Source organism: Microchirus variegatus (genome assembly GCF_963457635.1).
Source record: "Microchirus variegatus genome assembly, chromosome: 5".
NCBI classification, from domain to species: Eukaryota; Metazoa; Chordata; class Actinopteri; order Pleuronectiformes; family Soleidae; genus Microchirus; species Microchirus variegatus.
Window position 1 is genome coordinate 33,105,382 of NC_139806.1, and position 20,228 is coordinate 33,125,609.

Consider the following 20,228-nt stretch of genomic DNA (forward strand, 5'->3'; position numbering starts at 1 on the left):
ATTTCACAGTAAGCAAGTTCTGCATGTGCAAGCTGCTGTCTGGACATCCAGGGCAATCTCCTGACCTGTGTCATCAAGGACATAGGTCAGAAAGATCTACAGATGACGTATTTGCATAATCAACTGGGAGCATGAAAAAACAGTTACAAAATAACTGGGACTCTTGAACCATAGCGTAATCGCTCTCAAGTGTTACCTGGTGTGAGGAGGATGACAGACATGGTGATGAGCGAGCAGACCGCCAGGATGACCAGCAGAGCAATGGCGATTCCCTTCCAGTTCCTCTGCGGAGGACTGCCCCCACCCAAATCCTGCAAACACACAGAGTGTTAAAGGTCAGAGAGGAGAAAAGACATATAGATATATTCATTAGGTAGTCAGGTTTGTTCAGTTAAGACACCAGTCTCAGGGGTTTCGTTTTTGTTTGCACTTTTTTTCCTTGTGATATTATACCAGAGAGCTACGGAGCCCCCGAAGTGACATGAGAAAAAAAAAAACAGACGAAAATGCATTTTGAGTCGAGATCTCGAGTTTAAAAAAACAGTTCAACATGATACTTGTTACAACTTTACTAGTGTGTTTGTCTGTTTGTGTGTTTACAGATACGTGTGTTGCATCAAAATAAACCCAGCTGAAACAACAGCATCGGGTTTCAGTGTGTGAAGCTAAATGTATAGCTAAATAATAATTGTGAAGATTACCAGAATTAAGTTATCATTTTTTGATGTAAATAAATAACACAATTCAATCATTAAAGACTCCTAGACCTGTTTCAGGGTGTATTCTATATAAAATACTTAAATTATGTCGTTAAAATTCTTTTCCCTCATAAAAAAAATTCCAAAATATGAAAATATATGGCATCCCAAAAATTTGAAGTGCAGGAACAATATGAAAAACACATTTTTGAGTGGAGGGGGAAAATCTATCAGTTTTGATGATCAGGTAGTGATGCATGGGTCAGAGATACTTTGGTTTCAGCACCATGGACAGTGGTTAGAGAGAGAGAGAGATATGCTTCTCATTAGCAAGAAGCATGTTGCTTATGCAAAGAAATAAATCTTTTTAAACACAAAATCATTTTGTGAATTGAAAAGGAATGACAATGCTGCTTGATTGCATGCGTGTGGGGGGGTCGTCCGTTGTGATAGCGGAGCGGAGAGCCAGCAGCTGGATTTTGCAGCTAGGGTCAGTATTAGTAGTGTGTGCATAGGCAAACAAACAACAACAACAACAACGACCGTTATTCATGGCGTTATTACATAATTACAATATTGAAAGTTGAAAGCGTGTTTCGTTTGTAGTAGGCAGTGGCTATGACGTTTGTGGAAAATGTATTACGTTTGTGGGATTATTGCAACACACGTATCTGTAAACACACAAACAGATAAACACAAGTATCCTGTTAAACTGTAGCGACTTTGACTGGACTTCCTCTAGACTACATTGGTCGCCATGACAACAGGACAAATCAGCTGCCTGCTGCTTGCGTGCACTTGAAAATGTTTGAGCGGCTGGCAGTCAAAAGAAACTCAAGATCTCGACTTTCAAAGCCGACATCTCTCACAATGCTTTTTTTTTCTCATGTCACTTTTTTTTTCTTTTCGTCAATTTTTTTTTGTCTCGTCAGTTTTTTTTGTTTTTTTTCATGTCACTTTGGGGGCGCCGAAGAGAGCTGATGTAGACTAGAGTTTTAAAAATAACATCATACAAAGCATGTGATGTTCCATTTTCATCAAATCTAGAATTCACTGCTTTGACATTGGAGAGACGAGCCCAGCTGTACTGGGCTCCAGGAAGAACACCAGGAAGAACACCAGGGAGAACATGGACAACAGTCCAAAGCACAAACATATATTTGGCTGAAAATAAATGACCATGGCACCTGGCTAAACACTGGATTACCTAAATTGAGGTGAATACTCAGTATCTGAAGGCTTCTTCAAGGAGAAACGACACATTCATAAGCCCAAAATATATAGTAGTATAGCCAAGTAGAGTTCAAGTTGCAACATCTCACTTACCATTATCTCCATTTCAGTCAGCTCAAGTGATATATAAAAATGACCTGTATGCATAAGTGCTCTCGTTTCTGCACTATGTCCATCTTTAACTCATCTGTATGTTGTTTTGTATACCTGTCCTGTGTGCTTTTGCTTAGGCCACAAAACCCACAAAATTGTCTTAAATTGATTCAAATTGTCTAATTTTAAGAAATAAATCTAACAATGCAGTAAGTGAATGCTTCTTGGCTATATTTTTTACAAACATAGCTCATCAATCCAGCCACTTTGAGATGGTAGTGTGCCTTAGAACAAGACAAAATAGGCCAAAAACTGGAAACTAAGAAAGTTGTGCTCATCTGAGGTAAACAAATGTTTTCATGTAAAAAATGCTCACTTAAAATTAAGTCATTAATTAAGCTGACTGTAAGGATTTTAGACTTGAGAATGTCTTAAATATGCACATAAACCAATCAGTGACTGTCAATTTTAGTTTGGCATGTAAGCCATTCTTATCATACAGCAGTAGTGACCAAAGAAACCAGATGCAGGAGCAGGACAACACACATCTGTGGCCTGGGAGCAATGGGTTTATTTCTCCAAAGGATATAAAAATGTGTAAAATTATCTGAAATTAGACACCAGAAGTGTCTATACTGTATCTACGATGCTGTGATGCTGCATACACTGAAAACACACCTTCAGTGAAGCCATTTTCAGATCGACGCAGCAGAAAATCAAACTGTTTACATAGTGAGTTTTATAAATACGACAATATATATTATTTTCAAATGCGATATGTGATTACACAATGCTATTTATACCACACAAAAGCCATGCTTGAATTTGCCTCTTTAGAAGAGGGAAGAGCAGAGCGCGCCTCCTCTATTAGAAGATGTGCTACTTTTAATTTTATGCAAGCCATTGTTTTAGTTTTGTTACTGTTAATTACAGCTTGATGTAAGGTTTAATATCTTATTAATACAATGTTAGATATTTTTATTAACATTAGGTTATTTGTCAAGTGCAAAACAGTTCTTTTACGGCTGGGCCACAGCTGACTCCAAGGTTCTCAAGGATTTTTCTTTTTTTTACAGACTAAGATAAATGGATTGTTGTTGTCCACGCCTTATCAGAAATAGCATGTAATGACACGTGGAAGACTGTGAATGAACCACAACCATCAACCGAAGATATTGCTTGTCTGTCACATGAGCAGTAAAGCAGGCATTTTGCTCTCAAGTGTTCCATCACTCAGACTTCAGTAAAGACTTGGTGTGAGCAATCTGAGTGGCCATAGAGTTTACTGTCCCTATGTGATATTATCTGCACTGAAATAGCCATCCTGGAGAGTATGTGAAGCTATAGTCACACCGCCGTGTTTTCTAAGTCCTGAGTATTAGAAGTCTTAAACCTGGCCTTGCACCACATCTGCTGCCTCTGATAAGGTGAATTAAGCCTCCAACCTATAAATTTCTCTTCTCTGCAGAGCATCCTGGCCTCAATTATCCACAAAACACGGTGACTGCTGGTCAGCAAGCAACTACTATGACATGATTAGCAAGGAGAGGAAAAACAAAATGATTGCCAATTACAATTTTTACAAAAGAGGACTCTTTTCATTTATCTCTCTCAGATGTTGACGTTGGTTTGAAAGCAATGAAAACTCACTTCTTTTTTTTTACATTTAGGAGCCCAGTTTTTTCACACATAGCAGACAAAGTGGACAATGATATTAGAGGCAAGACACATTTGTAAATGTTTTTTTTTCTCAATTTTTCAAAACAAGTTAACAGTCAGGTTGTCCATAAAGGCTCTGATGGGGGGCTGGCGTACTCCAGACTTGGTAAGTTGGGTATTCTAGAAATTCTAATTCCAACTCACAGAGTAGAAGTAAATCATATGTGATACAAATCTTCTTAAAAAACACTTGATTGGCTTTTGTGAACCATCTTTGCTAATGACATTTATATATGAATATATTTGAAAGCTAAACGACAATGACAAAGACAATCAGAAAAAGTCAGAAAACTGCTGTCTTGTTGACGTGTACCACACTGTGTGCCAAAACCACATGAACAATAGGTGCCAAATCTCTTGTCATCATCCGGGAACAATAAGTTAGCTTAGGGCAGGGTGACATTGTCACATTATCACAATAAATCATTTTCAAATGAGTTAATGTATGACAGTAAGAATTTTAACCTTTAATATTTTTTTTTTTTTTTTTTTTTAATCTCTGTTAACTATGTTTTTAAGCTACCATTTTTCAGGAAAAGGAGCTTTTGCAGATTAAAGTGTCAATGATTTAGTGTGACCTATACATTATGCTGTGCTACATTTACATTGGAACATGAAAGTCGTGTACTACTGATTTACTGCTTTACATGTATTTATTTTTACTGATTTACAATTATGAAAAAAGTGCTATTAAATATTAGTTATTAAGGTAGCAGTGTTTGCGTGGTGGCAGCCATCTTGGAATCTCATGTTGGAGAATGTGAGGTTGCTCCGAGTTTCAGAGTTGAAAATTCCAAGCTCAGACTACAAATGGAATGCATCATTACAAATGATGAATAGCACGACTCTGGCTCCTGGAGTGGAACCCTACTTAATTCATTCATTCATTCATTGTACAAATTATATTTGTCCTACTATTTCATGTTGACAAATATCTGCTCTTAAAAAAGTCTATTACACAAAGTGTAGAATTGCATGTTGTATGAGTTAAACAAATTGACAGTTTGCTCATATATGCCAATGATTGAAACAATCAAAACAATAAAGTTGGTGGTGCTCTGAGACTTTTACACAGCTCTCTTTTAGCATTCTGATTACTGTACAGCTACTTCATTTTCCTTCCTGGTTTTCCTATGCTCCATTTGATGCTTTGCTCAGCAATATGTTACTTTGTGAGTGGCCGACATTGACTGAAATCTTCAGTTAATCTGGATGACTCAAAACCATGTGAAAAAAACTGGTTAAAACTGCAGTCTCACATTACAGCCCCCTTTGGACTCATAAGTCTGATCTATTATTGGGACTTGGACCACTGCTCATTTCATTTATAGCACAAAAGGCTTCCGTGCCCTTGAAAATTGACAGCAACTTTAAATTGCTGCTGTGCCTCCATGCATGCAATTCTTTCAAGCTCTCCTCTGCATTTTCTCCTCGTGTCATTTTCTCCTCCAAGTTCCTATCCAGCACATTTGGAGTCATCGCCAGCAAATGTATTGACCTAATTACGATCAGTGCTATAACTGCAAAGATAATTTTGACCAGCTCAGTCTCTTCACTATAGTCATTGCAGAAGCATAGAAAAGGCCCTGATGAACTGATGGACTACCACCAGGAACAAGAGTGGGTTTTACCATAATCATCAGATCCTCATATGAGGCCACACTGAAAGAAACACTGGTGTATTCACAGTGGGTTCATCACTTTTTGTGTCACCTTGAGACCTTTGTCTGTGCTGCAAGTAGGACATTATTTTATTTACACCAGGCGCGTAGCCACATAAGGGCCAACGTGGACCAGTGCCACTATGATTGACAGCTGGCCCACCCTATCAGAAGTGCCCAGCATTAACTTGAATTTGATTGCAAGAGATTGCGCATCGCGCTGTCCGGTGTCTCCAGTCAGGAACATTGTACTTGCAGCAGCAGTAGTGATTCTCCTTGTGCCACTTACCTCTGTAGCACAAGGTAAGATATAAACCCCCACTTCTTTCTCCTTCTCCTTGTCCGGTGCTCTGACTGCGGCCAATGCTCCGCGCATCTCATCTCATCTCTCTCTCACACGCACACACACACACACACTGAAATGTTTGTTAAATTCAATAGGCTTTTTTTGGTCAGTAGTTGTTATTTTCTGTTTTGTTAGGCTACCGCAGAATTAATGTTTTTACGTTCAGGCTGTCTGACCGGGCCATTTTTTTTTAGTCTCAAAGCACTCAATTTTTTAAATCACATATGCATGCATTTTGTGCCTCAAAAAAAATTAATAAAGTATAATCTATTTATCATTGTACCCTATTGCTGTTTGCCATTAATCGTCTAATATGTGATGAACTCAAATGTTGTTTAATTTAACAAATACTGCCTAATAATAATAATACAAAGTCATGAGTCACTCCTTGTGACTCGCCTAAACTTTTGGTTTTGTTTGATTAAAGTTCTTGTGCTATTGCTTAATCCAAGCCTGGAGGCCGGTGCCAGCTGTTTTTAATCGATGAAGCCTATCTGTTTTCCATTAATTGTCTGATATGTGATGAAATAATGTGCTGTTTAATTTCATGAACATATATGACCAATAGCATACCACTGTATTTCCATCATCTGTTTTTGTTGTTTCATGAAAACAAAAATATACTATATAAACTGAAGAGAGAAGGATCAAAGATAGACACATAATTCTCTGCCAGACCACCTGAAAGCAATTCCAACATTAGCCACCTTCAAAAGAAACACCAAATTTTGGCTAATTCAGGAGCAATATTGTACTCATTTTTAGCTTGTATACTGTGTTCTCTTGTGTATATTACTGTGTATACTGTGTGTATACAGTGTATATTACTCTCCTTTTACTCTATTTTATTGCATTTATTTTTATTATTATTATTTTTTTAATAATAATGTCAACCTGTATTTTTATTTTATTCAAAAGCCCTACTAGGGACAAGTGTTGTGAATTAGCTTTAGCTAAAAACACTATGATGCATGCATCAGATGACTGTTCAAAATTGTCTATGTTTTTGTATCTGTCCCTATCTAAATAAACCTTAATAATAATAATAATATCAAATCAAACTGCCTTGTCGCCGCAGGCACTAATGAAATACATGAAAGTGTCTCTGTGGTGTAGTGTGGATGGATCAGTCTGTTAGTGAATGAGCTGATGATGTGCTAACTATCAACTTGCTGCTAAATCATTAGCATAACAGTCAATACTTCACACACAAAGCTGTGTCATTCACACACGATTCAAGCACATCAGCACATGTTTGTGCTGAAGCAAGTGAATAACAATAACAAGAAAAAATGTCCCTGTATGTGACTGAACACTAACGTTACGTATATAAACCACGTTTAATGAAAACTCACCCATAAGGAGATAGAGCGGTGCTGGAGTCACATCATCGTCTCAGACAACTACGGTGTCTGTCAATGAAGTCTGCTAACACGTTAGCATTAAGATCGCTAGCTTAAAATGCTAACCAGTCCACTCACCGAGAAGTGCTGTCTCTGCGTATCTATGGACTGCGTATGTGTGCCTCTTTTTTTAAAGTTTACCGTTACTTTAGAGACTAGTTTTAACCATAGACATAATGGCCAATGTCTATTGTTATAATATAACAGTAGACGCCGCATTGGCTGCTGGGGCGCGAGAAATGCGGGCGCCATCTTGGACCGGTCGTTCTACTATTAGTTGAGCAGCAGAAGCAACACGATGCCAGAACATTGTGCAGCATATTCCTGCGTTAATAGACGGACGTTTGAAAACAGGGCTCGAGGGATTACTTTTCACAAGTAGGATTGAACATGACCCAGAACAGGTGATTAATTGAACCTAAAACTGATTTTGTCAGTTGTTTATTACTGTTCCGTCCAGTGTCTCTGGTGTGGGCTGCAGTTAACGATTCAACCTCCAGAGGCATCTGTTCTGTTAAGTAATATTGAGATTCCATAAAATTTAAAAGGAAAAGGGAAAGATATCATTTGAAAAATCAAGATAATAGTGGAAAAACAATAAACACTGTGTTGTGATCTCCCCAAGTAAATATGAGAGTTTCTCTGTGTCTGTAGTGTGTTCAAATTCAAAATAATACAAATACAATGTATTTGTATTATTTTGGGAAAGTGTTCATTTCTCAGAGCCTGGTATTTGGTATCTCTCTCTGTATATGAATTATATATATTTTAATTTTCTCTGATATATACCGTGTGTGTATGTGTATATATATATGTATGTATATATATATATGTGTGTGTGTGTATATATACATATGTGTGTTTGTATATATATATACATACACACACATATATATATACACATTTATATATGATTACTCTATGGTTTCTATTGCTGTGTTTATATTTATAGTGTATATAGTGTTTGCAAAATACCTACATATCACATATATCATACATCTGAATATTCTATTACTGTTAATCCCACTATGACTATTAAAATACACCGAACCATGTGTTCTACCATGCATGTATCACGTTTGCAGCAAATCACGGGAACGCGTCAATAATGTGCGTTAACGTTGACACAGTTGATGCCGTTGGCGCCTTTACAACAAACCCAGAGAGATGTATTTGATGCGCTCAGTATTTTTATTTTTAGTGATCTAATAAATTGACATGTAAGCTCCTCAGGCAGCAGTTCAATTCACACAAATCTCTGTCTGGATGCTACTATTTTTATGTTATCGATCTTGACCAACACTTGTGAGCTTCACAGTTTCACTGTGGGCGTATAGTTTACTGTAAAGTGGACATGTTACCGCAGTTAGGGCAAATGAATCTGTCAATAAAAACTGATGTTTTGCGCTGTTTACATCATCACGGAGGTTCCTGAAAAACATTCTGGTGCTCTTCGTTTTGTGGATATGGTTACAGGTTTTTAAAAAAAAAACAAAAAAACACCTAGTTAAGACAAAGGAAATGTTTATACTTTGTCTTAGCTGTGGAGGTCCGCCGCTTGGCTGATTTCAGAATTCTGGATCTCCATAAAAAACACCTTGTGTCCACATAACACTGTAAAATCCTTTTGTTGTTTGTCTCAATCTGTTCTGGAAATGTGGTGTCCTGCTTAGCCAATGTGGCTGAATAATTTGGTGGGAATATCTTACTGTCATACTCTCCCCAGACATTGGGTTCACCTCTTTCACCTTCTTTCTATTTTAATGCAAATACCTTATCGGTTCAATCACATGCATTTAGGCATGTAGACATGGCCAATATGACCTACTGAAGTTTAAACTGAGAAGAATCATCATTTAAAGGTGAAGTAAGTAGTTTATAGTGCCATCTAGAGGAGAGGCTGAAATTTACAACAAAGAACTGCTGCTCTGCTCACCCCCTCCCTTCCCTGAGCGCTACGGTATCCGCAGCCGGTCAAATGTCGTCCTCGTCGTCTTTCTCCGTGTCAGCAGATGAGGTTCGTGAGGCGAGGGAGAGGGCGAAGCTACCGCGGCCGCAGCAGACGAAGCGGAGAGAGAGGAGGCGGGACTTCAGCTACAAGTAAAGAGACGCTTGATTTGTTCTCTCGCGTTTGTCCTTACAGGCTCCGGTAGAAACATGGCGTCTCTCTGCTAACAGTGGCTATGCAACCACGGCCCGCTACCATGTTATTTTACATGACTTTTAGAAACACTACGAAAATGAAACAAAAACTATTATACAGTGACTAGACAATGCAGGAGCACATAATATGTATAAAAAAGTGGATTTTGGGTTATATAAACCCATAAATACTACACATTGTCCCTTTAAGTAACTTTGAATGTAACAATGAGTATTTAAGAAATTGCAGAGATACCCAGATTGGGAATGAAACCAGAACATATTGACCTGAAAAAAAAATAAAAATAAATACATTTAAGGCAACTACGTTATTCACGTAATGGTTGTAATCAATATAGGATCAACTCTTAAATGGCAGCTTTTGCAGTTTACAAATAACTTTTTTTTAAATTACGATTTAAGTTTGAAAATTATAATTTTTTTTCATCATCATTTACTCTACTCCTGATGCTTCATTTAGTGTCATGTCAATTAAATGGCTGTGAGTTTATATTGCAAGTGGATTCATACTATTATAAATATAAATATATATAAATATAACAATTGCCAATATTGGTGTTTCATACGGAGGCACATTGCATTCCAAAAAAAAAAAAACTCTGGTTGGTTTTTCTGTTTTTCCTGGTTTTCTGAGAATTTTTTTTTGTGGTAAAATAAATTACTCAAAACTAAATTACTCTGAAAAACAGAAATGATTACTCCGAAAAACAAACCAGTTTTTTTTTTATTCTTTATTTTTTTTTTTTTTATTTAAAGTGAATGCGCTTCCATAGTTTCAAGATGCAGTTTCAAATAAGAAATGTTAGGTGATATTTTGGCTTGTGTACTAGTCACATCAAATGTCATTGAGAATTGAATTGAGAGTGTCCAAATGCGCCTGCTTTTTATTTCATTTTCATGAGTCATTATGTATTTATTCAACCCATGCAGGCAATGATTAGAAGCCTCTTTTAATTTAACTGACACCGAGTGCAATTCTACCAAGCTCTCGCTGGACAAATTCCATCACACTCGATCAATACAATCAATTATTCATCAAGTCAAGCAGGCCAAAGAAAAGAAGTGGGGCACGTTTGTTGGTTCGAGACATATTGAGAGGCACAACTGAGTGAACAGTGATGATGGTGTTGATCCAAGCATGAACCCCTGCAGGACCTGAATCATACAGATATCTATTAAATATGCAGGTTGCTCACACAAACATGAACTATAGGGGAAGGCAGATTACATTTTCTGAATCTGAATCTAACTGATTTATCAATGCAGTAACATTTATTTGGGCAAATTTCAAGGTACAAAGAATATATATATATAGAACATGCTCAAACTTGAAGAAAAAGACAACACAAAAATCCAACATTTTGGCTCCGTCCATGCAACATACGACCTCATTTCATTCAAAAATATATAATAAGAATAATATTCTTCAGAGAGAAATACTAAAAAAAGATTATGCAAAGAGAAATACTGACGAGAAACAACAATGGAGGTAAATATGAACGTGGATTCATTTTTGTATTAGACAGATGACAAGGAAGGTGACATTTAAACTGAAAGTAATTGCTTTAACTTTTTTTAATTCAGCTAGTCGAGTCATGGCTCCAAATGACTTTCCAAAGAGCTTAATTTTGGCCTGTCTGGAAATGCAGCGACAGAGATTAAATGCTCATCATCAATGCAAATGTTTATTTTCTGTTATTGTTTTATCTGAAACCATTATTTTCATTAAATAATAATAATAATAATAGTAATAATAATTAAAACAAAGTATTGAATTCCAATATTAGCTATAGAGAAGGAAGCACTATCTCCATGGTCAGACACCTAACTAGAATGTATCCTATACTAGCTTGCTACTGGCATGAATGAACCATGAAGCAAAGAGTAAACAAAATAAATTAAGGAGTTAAAGGGACACTGTGTAGTATTTATGGGTTTATATAACCCAAAATCCACTTTTTTATACATATTATGTGCTCCTGCATTGTCTAGTCGCTGTATAATATTCTTTGTTTAATTTTCGTAGTGTTTCAAAAAGCCATGTAAAATAACATGGTCGCGGGCCGCTACTGCATTGCCACGACGCCATGTTTCTACCGGAGCCTGTAAGGACAAACGCGAGAGAACAAATCAATCGTCTCTTCACTTGTAGCAGGAAGTCCCGCCTCCTCTCTCTCCGCTTCGTCTGCTACGGCCGCGGTAGCTCCGCCCTCTCCCTCGCCTCACGAACCTCATCTGCTGACACGGAGAAAGACGACGAGGACGACATTTGACCGGCTGAGGATACCGTAGCGCTCAGGGAAGGGAGGGGGTGAGCAGAGGAGCAGTTCTTTGATGTAAATTTCAGCCTCTCCTCTAGATGGCACTATAAACTACTTACTTCACCTTTAAAAAGCGGGAGTATAAGAGTGGCTACACCTAATACATTTACATTGAAGTTATAAAGTGTATAGCAGAAGAGAATTATTAGCTAGTTCTCAACTTTACAAAGTTTACAACTTTGCAAGTCAACTATTTTCTGTTAAGATGTATTATGTGACTATATGTTCATTTAAATGTGTGGTTTGGGTATTGTGTGTTTCTCTGTGTGTGGAGGACAGGGGGGCTCAGTTTGGTTTCATGCAGTGGCCCCCTTTGAGTGCCTTCAAACGCCCCTGGTGGCACATCATCATCAATCATTGTATGCTATAAAAACTTCAGTGCCATTTTGGCCGTGTGGTTTACAGCCTCAAAACAGAGAAATGTCACACAAAGGAGAGCTGCCGAGCCGTGGGCCACACAGGAACAGTGAGAAATAATGGAATGTGCAAGTAAAGACACGTACAGGTGAGGCTGAGAACCAGGAGATTTTAAATAATCCACATGTGGAAGTTTGGGAAAATAAAGCAGTGACGAAGACAATAAAGGACAGCAGGGAAAAACTTAATTGATTGCTGCATCGTTTCTGTCTTTTAATGAAGACATGCCTTTATTGAATGCTGACATAAACTGGTTTCTATAATTACATCATTTGTCTTAAAATAGCAGGAAAAGCTATACCCTAACCCGTTGGTTCTCAAAGTGCGGCCCAGGGGCCAATGGCGGCCATGAATTACAGTTGATAGTTTTAATCCAGGAGCTACTAAGATTGTTAAGGACAACGGATGAAAACTAGCTATTGTGCTAACTCTGGCATATTTACATTGTTGCTCTATGCTGACATGTCGGTGAATATGCATTGTCCTAATTTAAATAAATAGATAAATAAATGTTTATTGGACATTACTGGATACAGACCAATAAGTGTAAACAAAAATACTGGGTATTTACCTGGTTTCTATATGGTGAATTTTAGTGTATTATTGGGTTATAAGCTGGTAATAAGCAGGTAGCTACAGCCCCCAATTACTAGCTATTTACCCAGTAAATATATGGTAACAGAAATGTGTTAGTTGGTATTAACCTGTAATTAGAAGGTAAGAACAATGGCCAAAATACTGGGTAATTACCCAGTAAATTATAAAGCGTTATTGTATTAATGCTTAAATTACATTATATTAACGCTTATATTACTTAACGCTAAACTGTTAAACTGAAATCTGGTCATTAAAATTATTACAAATGGTTTTTTTTTTCCTTTTTTTTCCTTTTGGCGGCCCTCAGTCCAATGTTGGGTTCCTAAATTGGCCCTCAGGTATCAAAACTTTGAGAACCCCTGCCCTAACCCATTTAAAAAGGCCTATAATCAGAGCTGAGACCGAGCAGAACAGAGACAGAGCTTATTCCTGCTTGAATGCACAGAATGGAAATTTAACATGGAGTATCAACCGTCTCCACCCATTCCTTACTCCCAACTCCACTGCCAGTCACATCCCGCCTGGACTATTGTAACTCCCTTCTCATTGGTCTTCCCCTCAAGTCCATCTATAAACTCCAATTGGTTCAGAACTCTTGCTGTTATTTTTTGTTATCATTATTTTGTTGTTGTACGGCGACCTTGAGTGTCATGAAAGGCGCCTTCGAATATAATGCATTATTATCATTATTATTATTATTATTATTTATCAGCATATGCCATATGATAGTGTATATTTTACATAACAGTTGTACTGCCAGTAAGTGCAAAATACTATTGCAAATTGTGAAACTAATATTTAGACGTTTTCTAAAATGTACATTTCTTTCAACTTTTGTATGTTTTTAAATATGTTGTTGTAAATGTAAATTAATTTCAACTATTGCATTTTTTTCATGTAAATTTGTCTCAGCACTTCTCAAGTTTTACAATGGTGTTTCACAGTTTGATTTGCACTTACTGCCCACTGTAGTAAGGCACCAGTGTTGGTTTTTCTCTCATTTCAAACCTCTGGTCTGGTCATTCTCCTCTGACCTGGCATCAACAAGGCATTTTCTCCCAGAGAAACTGCTGTTCACTGGATATGTTTTTCTTTTTTTCTGACCAATCTCTGTAAACACTGGAGATGGTTGTGTGTGAAAAGAGAGAGTCAAATATTGTGCTTACTACTTTGCTGTAACACGAAATAAACGTTTAACAATTTGAAAAATTATTTGTGTGACGATCATATTAATATTGTGGTGGTGGCTGCGACAGATACATTTTTTTTTTATTGTTTAACTGCCTTGTGTTGCTGAGGGGTTTAGACTTCAATCTGTCCCGAAGATGTATTCTCTCAAACACACAAAGATAAACAACCATTCACACCTTTAGTCAATTAAAGGTCACATAGAGTGGTCCTGTTGCACATATATGTTAGTTATGGAGGTCTACTTACATATATTAACTTGTTTTTATGGTCAAAAACCTCCTAGTTTCTGTAAACGAGCCGATAGAAATCCTCTTTTCTGACAGTGTTTTTCAGCCGCAATGTTTCAGAGTGAACTTTCACCCCCAGAAGACAGAGTCTTGTGATTGGCCAGTACTATCCAGCACATCCGTTCTCAGAAGTGCAGCTCCCCCCTCTGGAACGGTGGATGCACTGCTACTCATTATCAAAACATTGTTTTAACAGTGTTTAAAAATAGCTTCTTCACAACTCCCCGCCGCAGTCCCTTTTATGACTTTAAACCGGAGTCAGACCCAGAGTCAGAAGTCACTGTTGCTCGTGAAACACCTCCATAAACGGACGTTATTCTTCTTCTGCGGTTCAATGTACGCAACCGGATGTGCCCGGACTAGTGCCCGGAGCAGGACGATCGGTTGTTCAGGAGAACCGCTGCTTACGTAACTATTACGGGATTTTCAGTGATCTCGTTGAGCCCCGAGATTACAATAAAACACAACGTTCTCAGCAGTGGCTGAACTGTTTGTTTCGAACCGTAAGGCTCCATAAACAAGGTAATGACGCAGATACACACCAAAAAAAACAGCGATAAAAGGAACTTCCGGTCTAGTTCCGCTTTAAGAGTGTTCAATTAACCTCTGCATGTTTTTAGACAGTGGTAGCAAACCGGAGAACCTGGAGAAAAAGGGACGTAATGGAGGTGGTGGTTTAATTAAATTTGTTAATTATGTCCTGCAGCACAATGTGTATGGAGAGCAGAGAGGCACCATAGAGGACAACATAAAATAATCTGTGTGGCTTTCCATTTGTAGTTGGAACTCGGAATTTCCAACTTGGAAACTGGGAGCAGCTTCCATCAGTTTCTCCATCGAGTTCTCTGTGAAATGCGGTGAACTTCCTAAGGTTCTGATGTAAATGGAATGCAGCACTTGCGTCACAAAATCTGCCATCCACTAGATTCAGCCCAGTGACCCACCATTCGGGACTGTTTTAATATTTTATTTCTGCATATGTCAAACATATCTTCACACCTTTGGTCGTTTCTCTGAACATATCCCCCTGCTTGTTTTCATTTAGTGCTACGTCTAACTTTCAAAGTGGGAGAGTGTGAGAAAGATGAAATAAAATTACAAAGCACAAACGCATCATCAAGATTCCTGACAAAACTCCAGCTCGTGAGCTTTCTCCTCACTAGCTTTTGCTCTGCATGCGAACGCAATGCTGTCAGAGGAGCTGGGCTATTTATAGAGCTGTGAGCTTATAGCCTCTCCTGGACCCCGACCTTGGCGACTGTGACAAATGACTAGCAGCGTTTTAGACGAAGCTGGGCCATTTTTACAATGACAGCAGGTTGTAGAGGGCGAAAGAAGAAAAAAAATATATGGCGCTATCTGTACTGCCTGAGTTTGTTTACCCATGAAGCACCATTTCTCACTGCCTCGTGAATCATTGACATTTGCAGCCAAAGCTATTGTTGGGGTCAGGAGGCTTAACATCTGAGATTGATCCACTGGCTAATAGGAAACTGCAAGCGTAGCTACGTGTTGTCATTCTATTGAATTTAGCATTATCAGCCTTGCCCTGAAGGACTCTGGCCTTTGATCCCTGTAAGATAATTCTCAATTAATCACTGTCCATCCCATATTGGTTCCTCGCACACGAGCCCGTGTCCTCAGACACAAATATCGAATGATAAAATCTGTGCTGAGATAAGCTACAAAGAACCAAACCATTCAGTTGGCATTCCGGGGTCAGTGTGGCATTTGTGATTTACAGATACAATGGAAAGTGGTCTTCAAGTTTTTTGCACCTCACTGGATATCAGTAAGCTGTCAATGAGGATTTTCTGATCGTGAACTCCCTTTTAGAGCCATTTACCTAGTTTCTTTATAATTTTCTTCCATGAATTGTACACGTCTCTCCCCTGATGCTGTGCAAAAAGCTGAAATTGGTAAGTCTGAGCACATTTAAAGCTTAAAAAAAACAACCCCCTGGGGGCAACCAACCCACAGAGGCACATAGCACTGAAGCAGACACAACAGCCAGATGTTTGCTAGTGTGTTAAAGAATAATTATGAAGTTAAACTTAGTGTTTTGGGGTCAGAACTTCAACAAGAGGTCCAACTACAAGGGGTGGGATGTATTCATTGTATTTTGTCTGTTAAAGGGGAAATAAGTAGTTTATAGTGCCATCTAGAGGAGAGGCTGAAATTTACAACAAAGAACTGCTCCTCTGCTCACCCCCTCCCTTCCCTGAGCGCTACGGTGTCCTCAGCCGGTCAAATGTCGTCCTCGTCGTCTTTCTCCGTGTCAGCAGATGAGGTTCGTGAGGCGAGGGAGAGGGCGGAGCTACCGCGGCCGTAGCAGACGAAGCGGAGAGAGAGGAGGCGGGACTTCCTGCTACAAGTAAAGAGACGCTTGATTTGTTCTCTCGCGTTTGTCCTTACAGGCTCCGGTAGAAACATGGCGTCTCGCTGCTAACAGTGGCTATGCAACCGCGGCCCGCGGTCATGTTATTTTACATGACTTTTTGAAACACTACGAAAATGAAACAAAAACTATTATACAGCGACTAGACAATGCAGGAGCACATAATATGTATAAAAAAGTGGATTTTGGGTTATATAAACCCATAAATACTACACAGTGTACCTTTAACAGATTATGTGTGTGAATTATCTGTATCTATATGTAGCACCTTTCTAGCTTTAGACTACAGTTTTTACCATTTTACCAATTTACTGCATGCAATTTGGAGTGATGCAGACACACCAGTTTGTAGTCTTGAGGAATTAAAAAGATAGTAGGTGGTTAGAATGGTTGTTATTGAGGACAAAATAGATTCTCTCTGGCAAAGCGCTAGACAGACTTTAAGATAGAGTTCCTCTACGTTAGAGAAGAAATCTGCTAAGTTAGAAATGGTAATAGCCTGCATTATCTCCCACATCAAAGTAAATTAACCATTACCAGATTAATGTCATATTGAAGAGTCACTAGTTGACTAGTCTACTATTACGTGTGTTTTAATAACATTAAGTTAATCCTTTGACCTTCATGACTGTTGTCAGTTAGTCAGTGCAGCCTGCTTTTTTTCCATGGACTTACAGACCCCATATATATATATATATATATATATGTCCAGGGGCCTCATGTATAAAAGAGTGTGCAGCTTTCATACTGAAAGATGCCGTACTCAAAATTTGAAAAGAAATTCTCTAAGCAGAGGTGAATGACTAACACACCACCACCTTGTTCCACCCGCAAATTAATATACAATCGACCCTAAAACTCCTTCCTGAAGAACAGTGACAAGTGCGGCTTCAAAAGGTGGAAAATAAAAGAAAAAGAAGGAAAGTGCTCGATCAACACATCAATTTATGACGCATGAATTTGAAAAATACATATTATTTTGTTTTTGTTTTGTTTTTTGGAGTTAGAGATAAAAACAAAGACATTAAATGTCAGGGTCACATAGACTGCTCTCATATTAAACCCCAAACTTGGCTGGCCATGCATTTATAGTTGATCGTGTGGGCGTTGTTTTTTTCTGATGTAAGATGTTTGTTGAGACATGACTCATCCATGTGAGCTGAATCTGTAAATGTGCTTTTGAAAGAATGTCCTATAGTATGATAAACAACATTGATATATGTGGCCCGACATGGCCCAAGAGGGCGCAAGTTGGCCCGGCACAAAAAGAGTTAAATATGAAAATGGCATGAGGAAATGTTCAACTCAACGTTCAAGTTCCATTTTCTTACAACGAATGAATCTGTAATTTTATTTTGGAGGGATTAAAACATTGTAGACTGACATCTGTTCATGTGTTCACATCAGCAGCTGTGTGTCTATTTACATAAAGAAAAGAGCTGTGTAATGTGTGGAAAATCAGTCTCAGTCATTTGCAGTCGATTAAGACTTAGATAAAAGTCTGTCTCACTCTCACACTGTAGAGCAGGGGTGTCAAAATCAAATACAGAGTGGGCCAAAATTTAAAACTGAACAAAGCTGCGGGCCAAGGTTGAACAAATTAACCTTTTAATAGGGACCCAAACAAGTTTTTGCATTGAATATTGAACAAGCAAGGCTTATATAACTTTATAGTGACATGCAAAATCGAGTTTCAAATAATAATAATAATAATAATTAATAAATATCAATGGCATATCAAATAAAATTTAAATAAAAATTGAATGCACCCTAAATACAGGATAAGCGGTAGATAATGGATGGATAAAAATTGAATGCCTCTTTTCTATTTGCAGCCTTCTGAGGTAAATATCAACATTAGCCAAATTTGGCCCGCGGGCCAGAGTTTGACACCCATGCTGTAGAGTAATAATGTTATTATAACACTGTGATAAGTTTCAGAGCTTAATATTGCAGCGTCTCCACCTGACAAAAATTTGCAGTGCCACCCCAAGTACATTTTTATACATGGCGTTGTGGGCATGAAAGCAAGCTTACACTGTCTTTTTGTGCGTACACACAGTTTATACACAATGCCCCAGGATAACACAGTAATGTAGTGTAAGATTCCGCAAACCGCAGACTTAATGTGAGCTCAAGTTTCTGCACCACAGAACATTGTCCATAGACGTGCCAGTGTTTTATCTGCTTGTGGCACTTTGGGGAATGAGTATGATTATGTATTTCCTAGTTAAGAACAACTAACATGAACCCATTTTAACTTAAGACCACACATTTCATCGTGACTGACACTGAAAGGAACCCATATACAATAAAACACTACAGTAGTAAGTGTTTTGTTCGTACTGTATATTTACAATCGTTAACGTGACAGAAACACTTCACTGCTCATGTTCGGGCAAATTGGAAGACACACTGACACTCTTGTTTGTGTTGTGATGTAAGTGTTTGATCTATACAGAGGCTGGATAAGTGCACGTCAACTTAATTCATGTCATACTTTACATAATTTGATATGTATTTATTCAAGGCTTTGAGATCAACATGCAGTGCAAGGATCCTAATGTGTCTGTCAGGTCAGGTTGCTATGGAATAGCATGACAGATGAGAAACAACTGTCTTTACTTACAGTTGGAGCTGGGTATCATTAGCATTTACAAATTCACAAATAGTGACACTGATACCAATATTTTCCTAATACTCATTGATACCCCATATTTTCACTCAATTTCAAAAGAGTGATTTGGTGCTGACCAGTGACAAGGCAGTACCGAAAATACAAAAAAGTACAAAAAATTGCAGATTAAGTATTTTATTATCAATGCTTAAAGGTCACATAGAGTGGTCCTGTTGCACATATATGTTAGTTATGGAGGTCTACTTACATGTATTAACTTGTTTTTATGGTCAAAAACCTCCTAGTTGCTGTAAAATAGCCGATAGAAATCCTCTTTTCTGACAGTGTTTTTCAGCCGCGATGTTTCAGAGTGAACTTTCACCCCCAGAAGACAGAGTCTTGTGATTGGCCAGTACTATCCAGCACATCCGTTCTCAGAAGCCGGCGCCCCCCTCTGGAACGGCGGATGCACTGCTCCTCATTATCAAAACATTGTTTTAACAGTGTTTAAAAATAGCTTCGTCACGACTCCCCGCCGCAGTCCCTTTATGACTTTAAACCGGAGTCAGACCCAGAGTCAGAAGACACTGTCGCTCGTGAAACACCTCCACAACGGACGTTATTCTTCTTCTGCGGTTCAATGTACGCAACCGGATGTGCCCGGACTACCGCCCGGAGCAGGACGATCGGTTGTTCAGGAGAACCGCTGCTTACGTAACTATTACGGGATTTTCAGTGATCTCGTTGAGCCCCGAGATTACAATAAAACACAACGTTCTCAGCAATGGCTGAACTGTTTGTTTCGAACCGTCAGGCTTCATAAACAAGGTAATGACGCAGATACACACCAAAAAAAACAGCGATAATAGGAACTTCCGGTCTAGTTCCACTTTAAAGATAGATCTTTGTAATAAATAAATAAATTAATACATTTAACCAACACATTGTGATTTAAACATTTCAGAGATCTGAGGTGACAACATTATCATTATGTTTTAAATTTCTAAATTAATTTGCACCTTTCTATCAACAGTATATTGACCTTGTTGCAAGTGGAGACTATATATTTTAATTTTCATTAAAC

The 20,228-nt window shown here is 38.2% G+C and overlaps 1 protein-coding gene across 1 annotated transcript in view; it reads right to left on the reverse strand.

The window, feature by feature from the left end:
- dpp10 (dipeptidyl peptidase like 10) overlaps window positions 1-20,228 on the reverse strand; it is a gene marked incomplete at both ends in the record, with an annotated part of 208,502 nt that overhangs the window by 87,460 nt on the left and 100,814 nt on the right. The window contains one exon of the mRNA XM_083890482.1: window positions 197-311. Within this exon, the coding sequence (XP_083746608.1) occupies window positions 197-311 (115 nt within the window). The remainder of the gene's footprint in view (window positions 1-196; window positions 312-20,228) is intronic.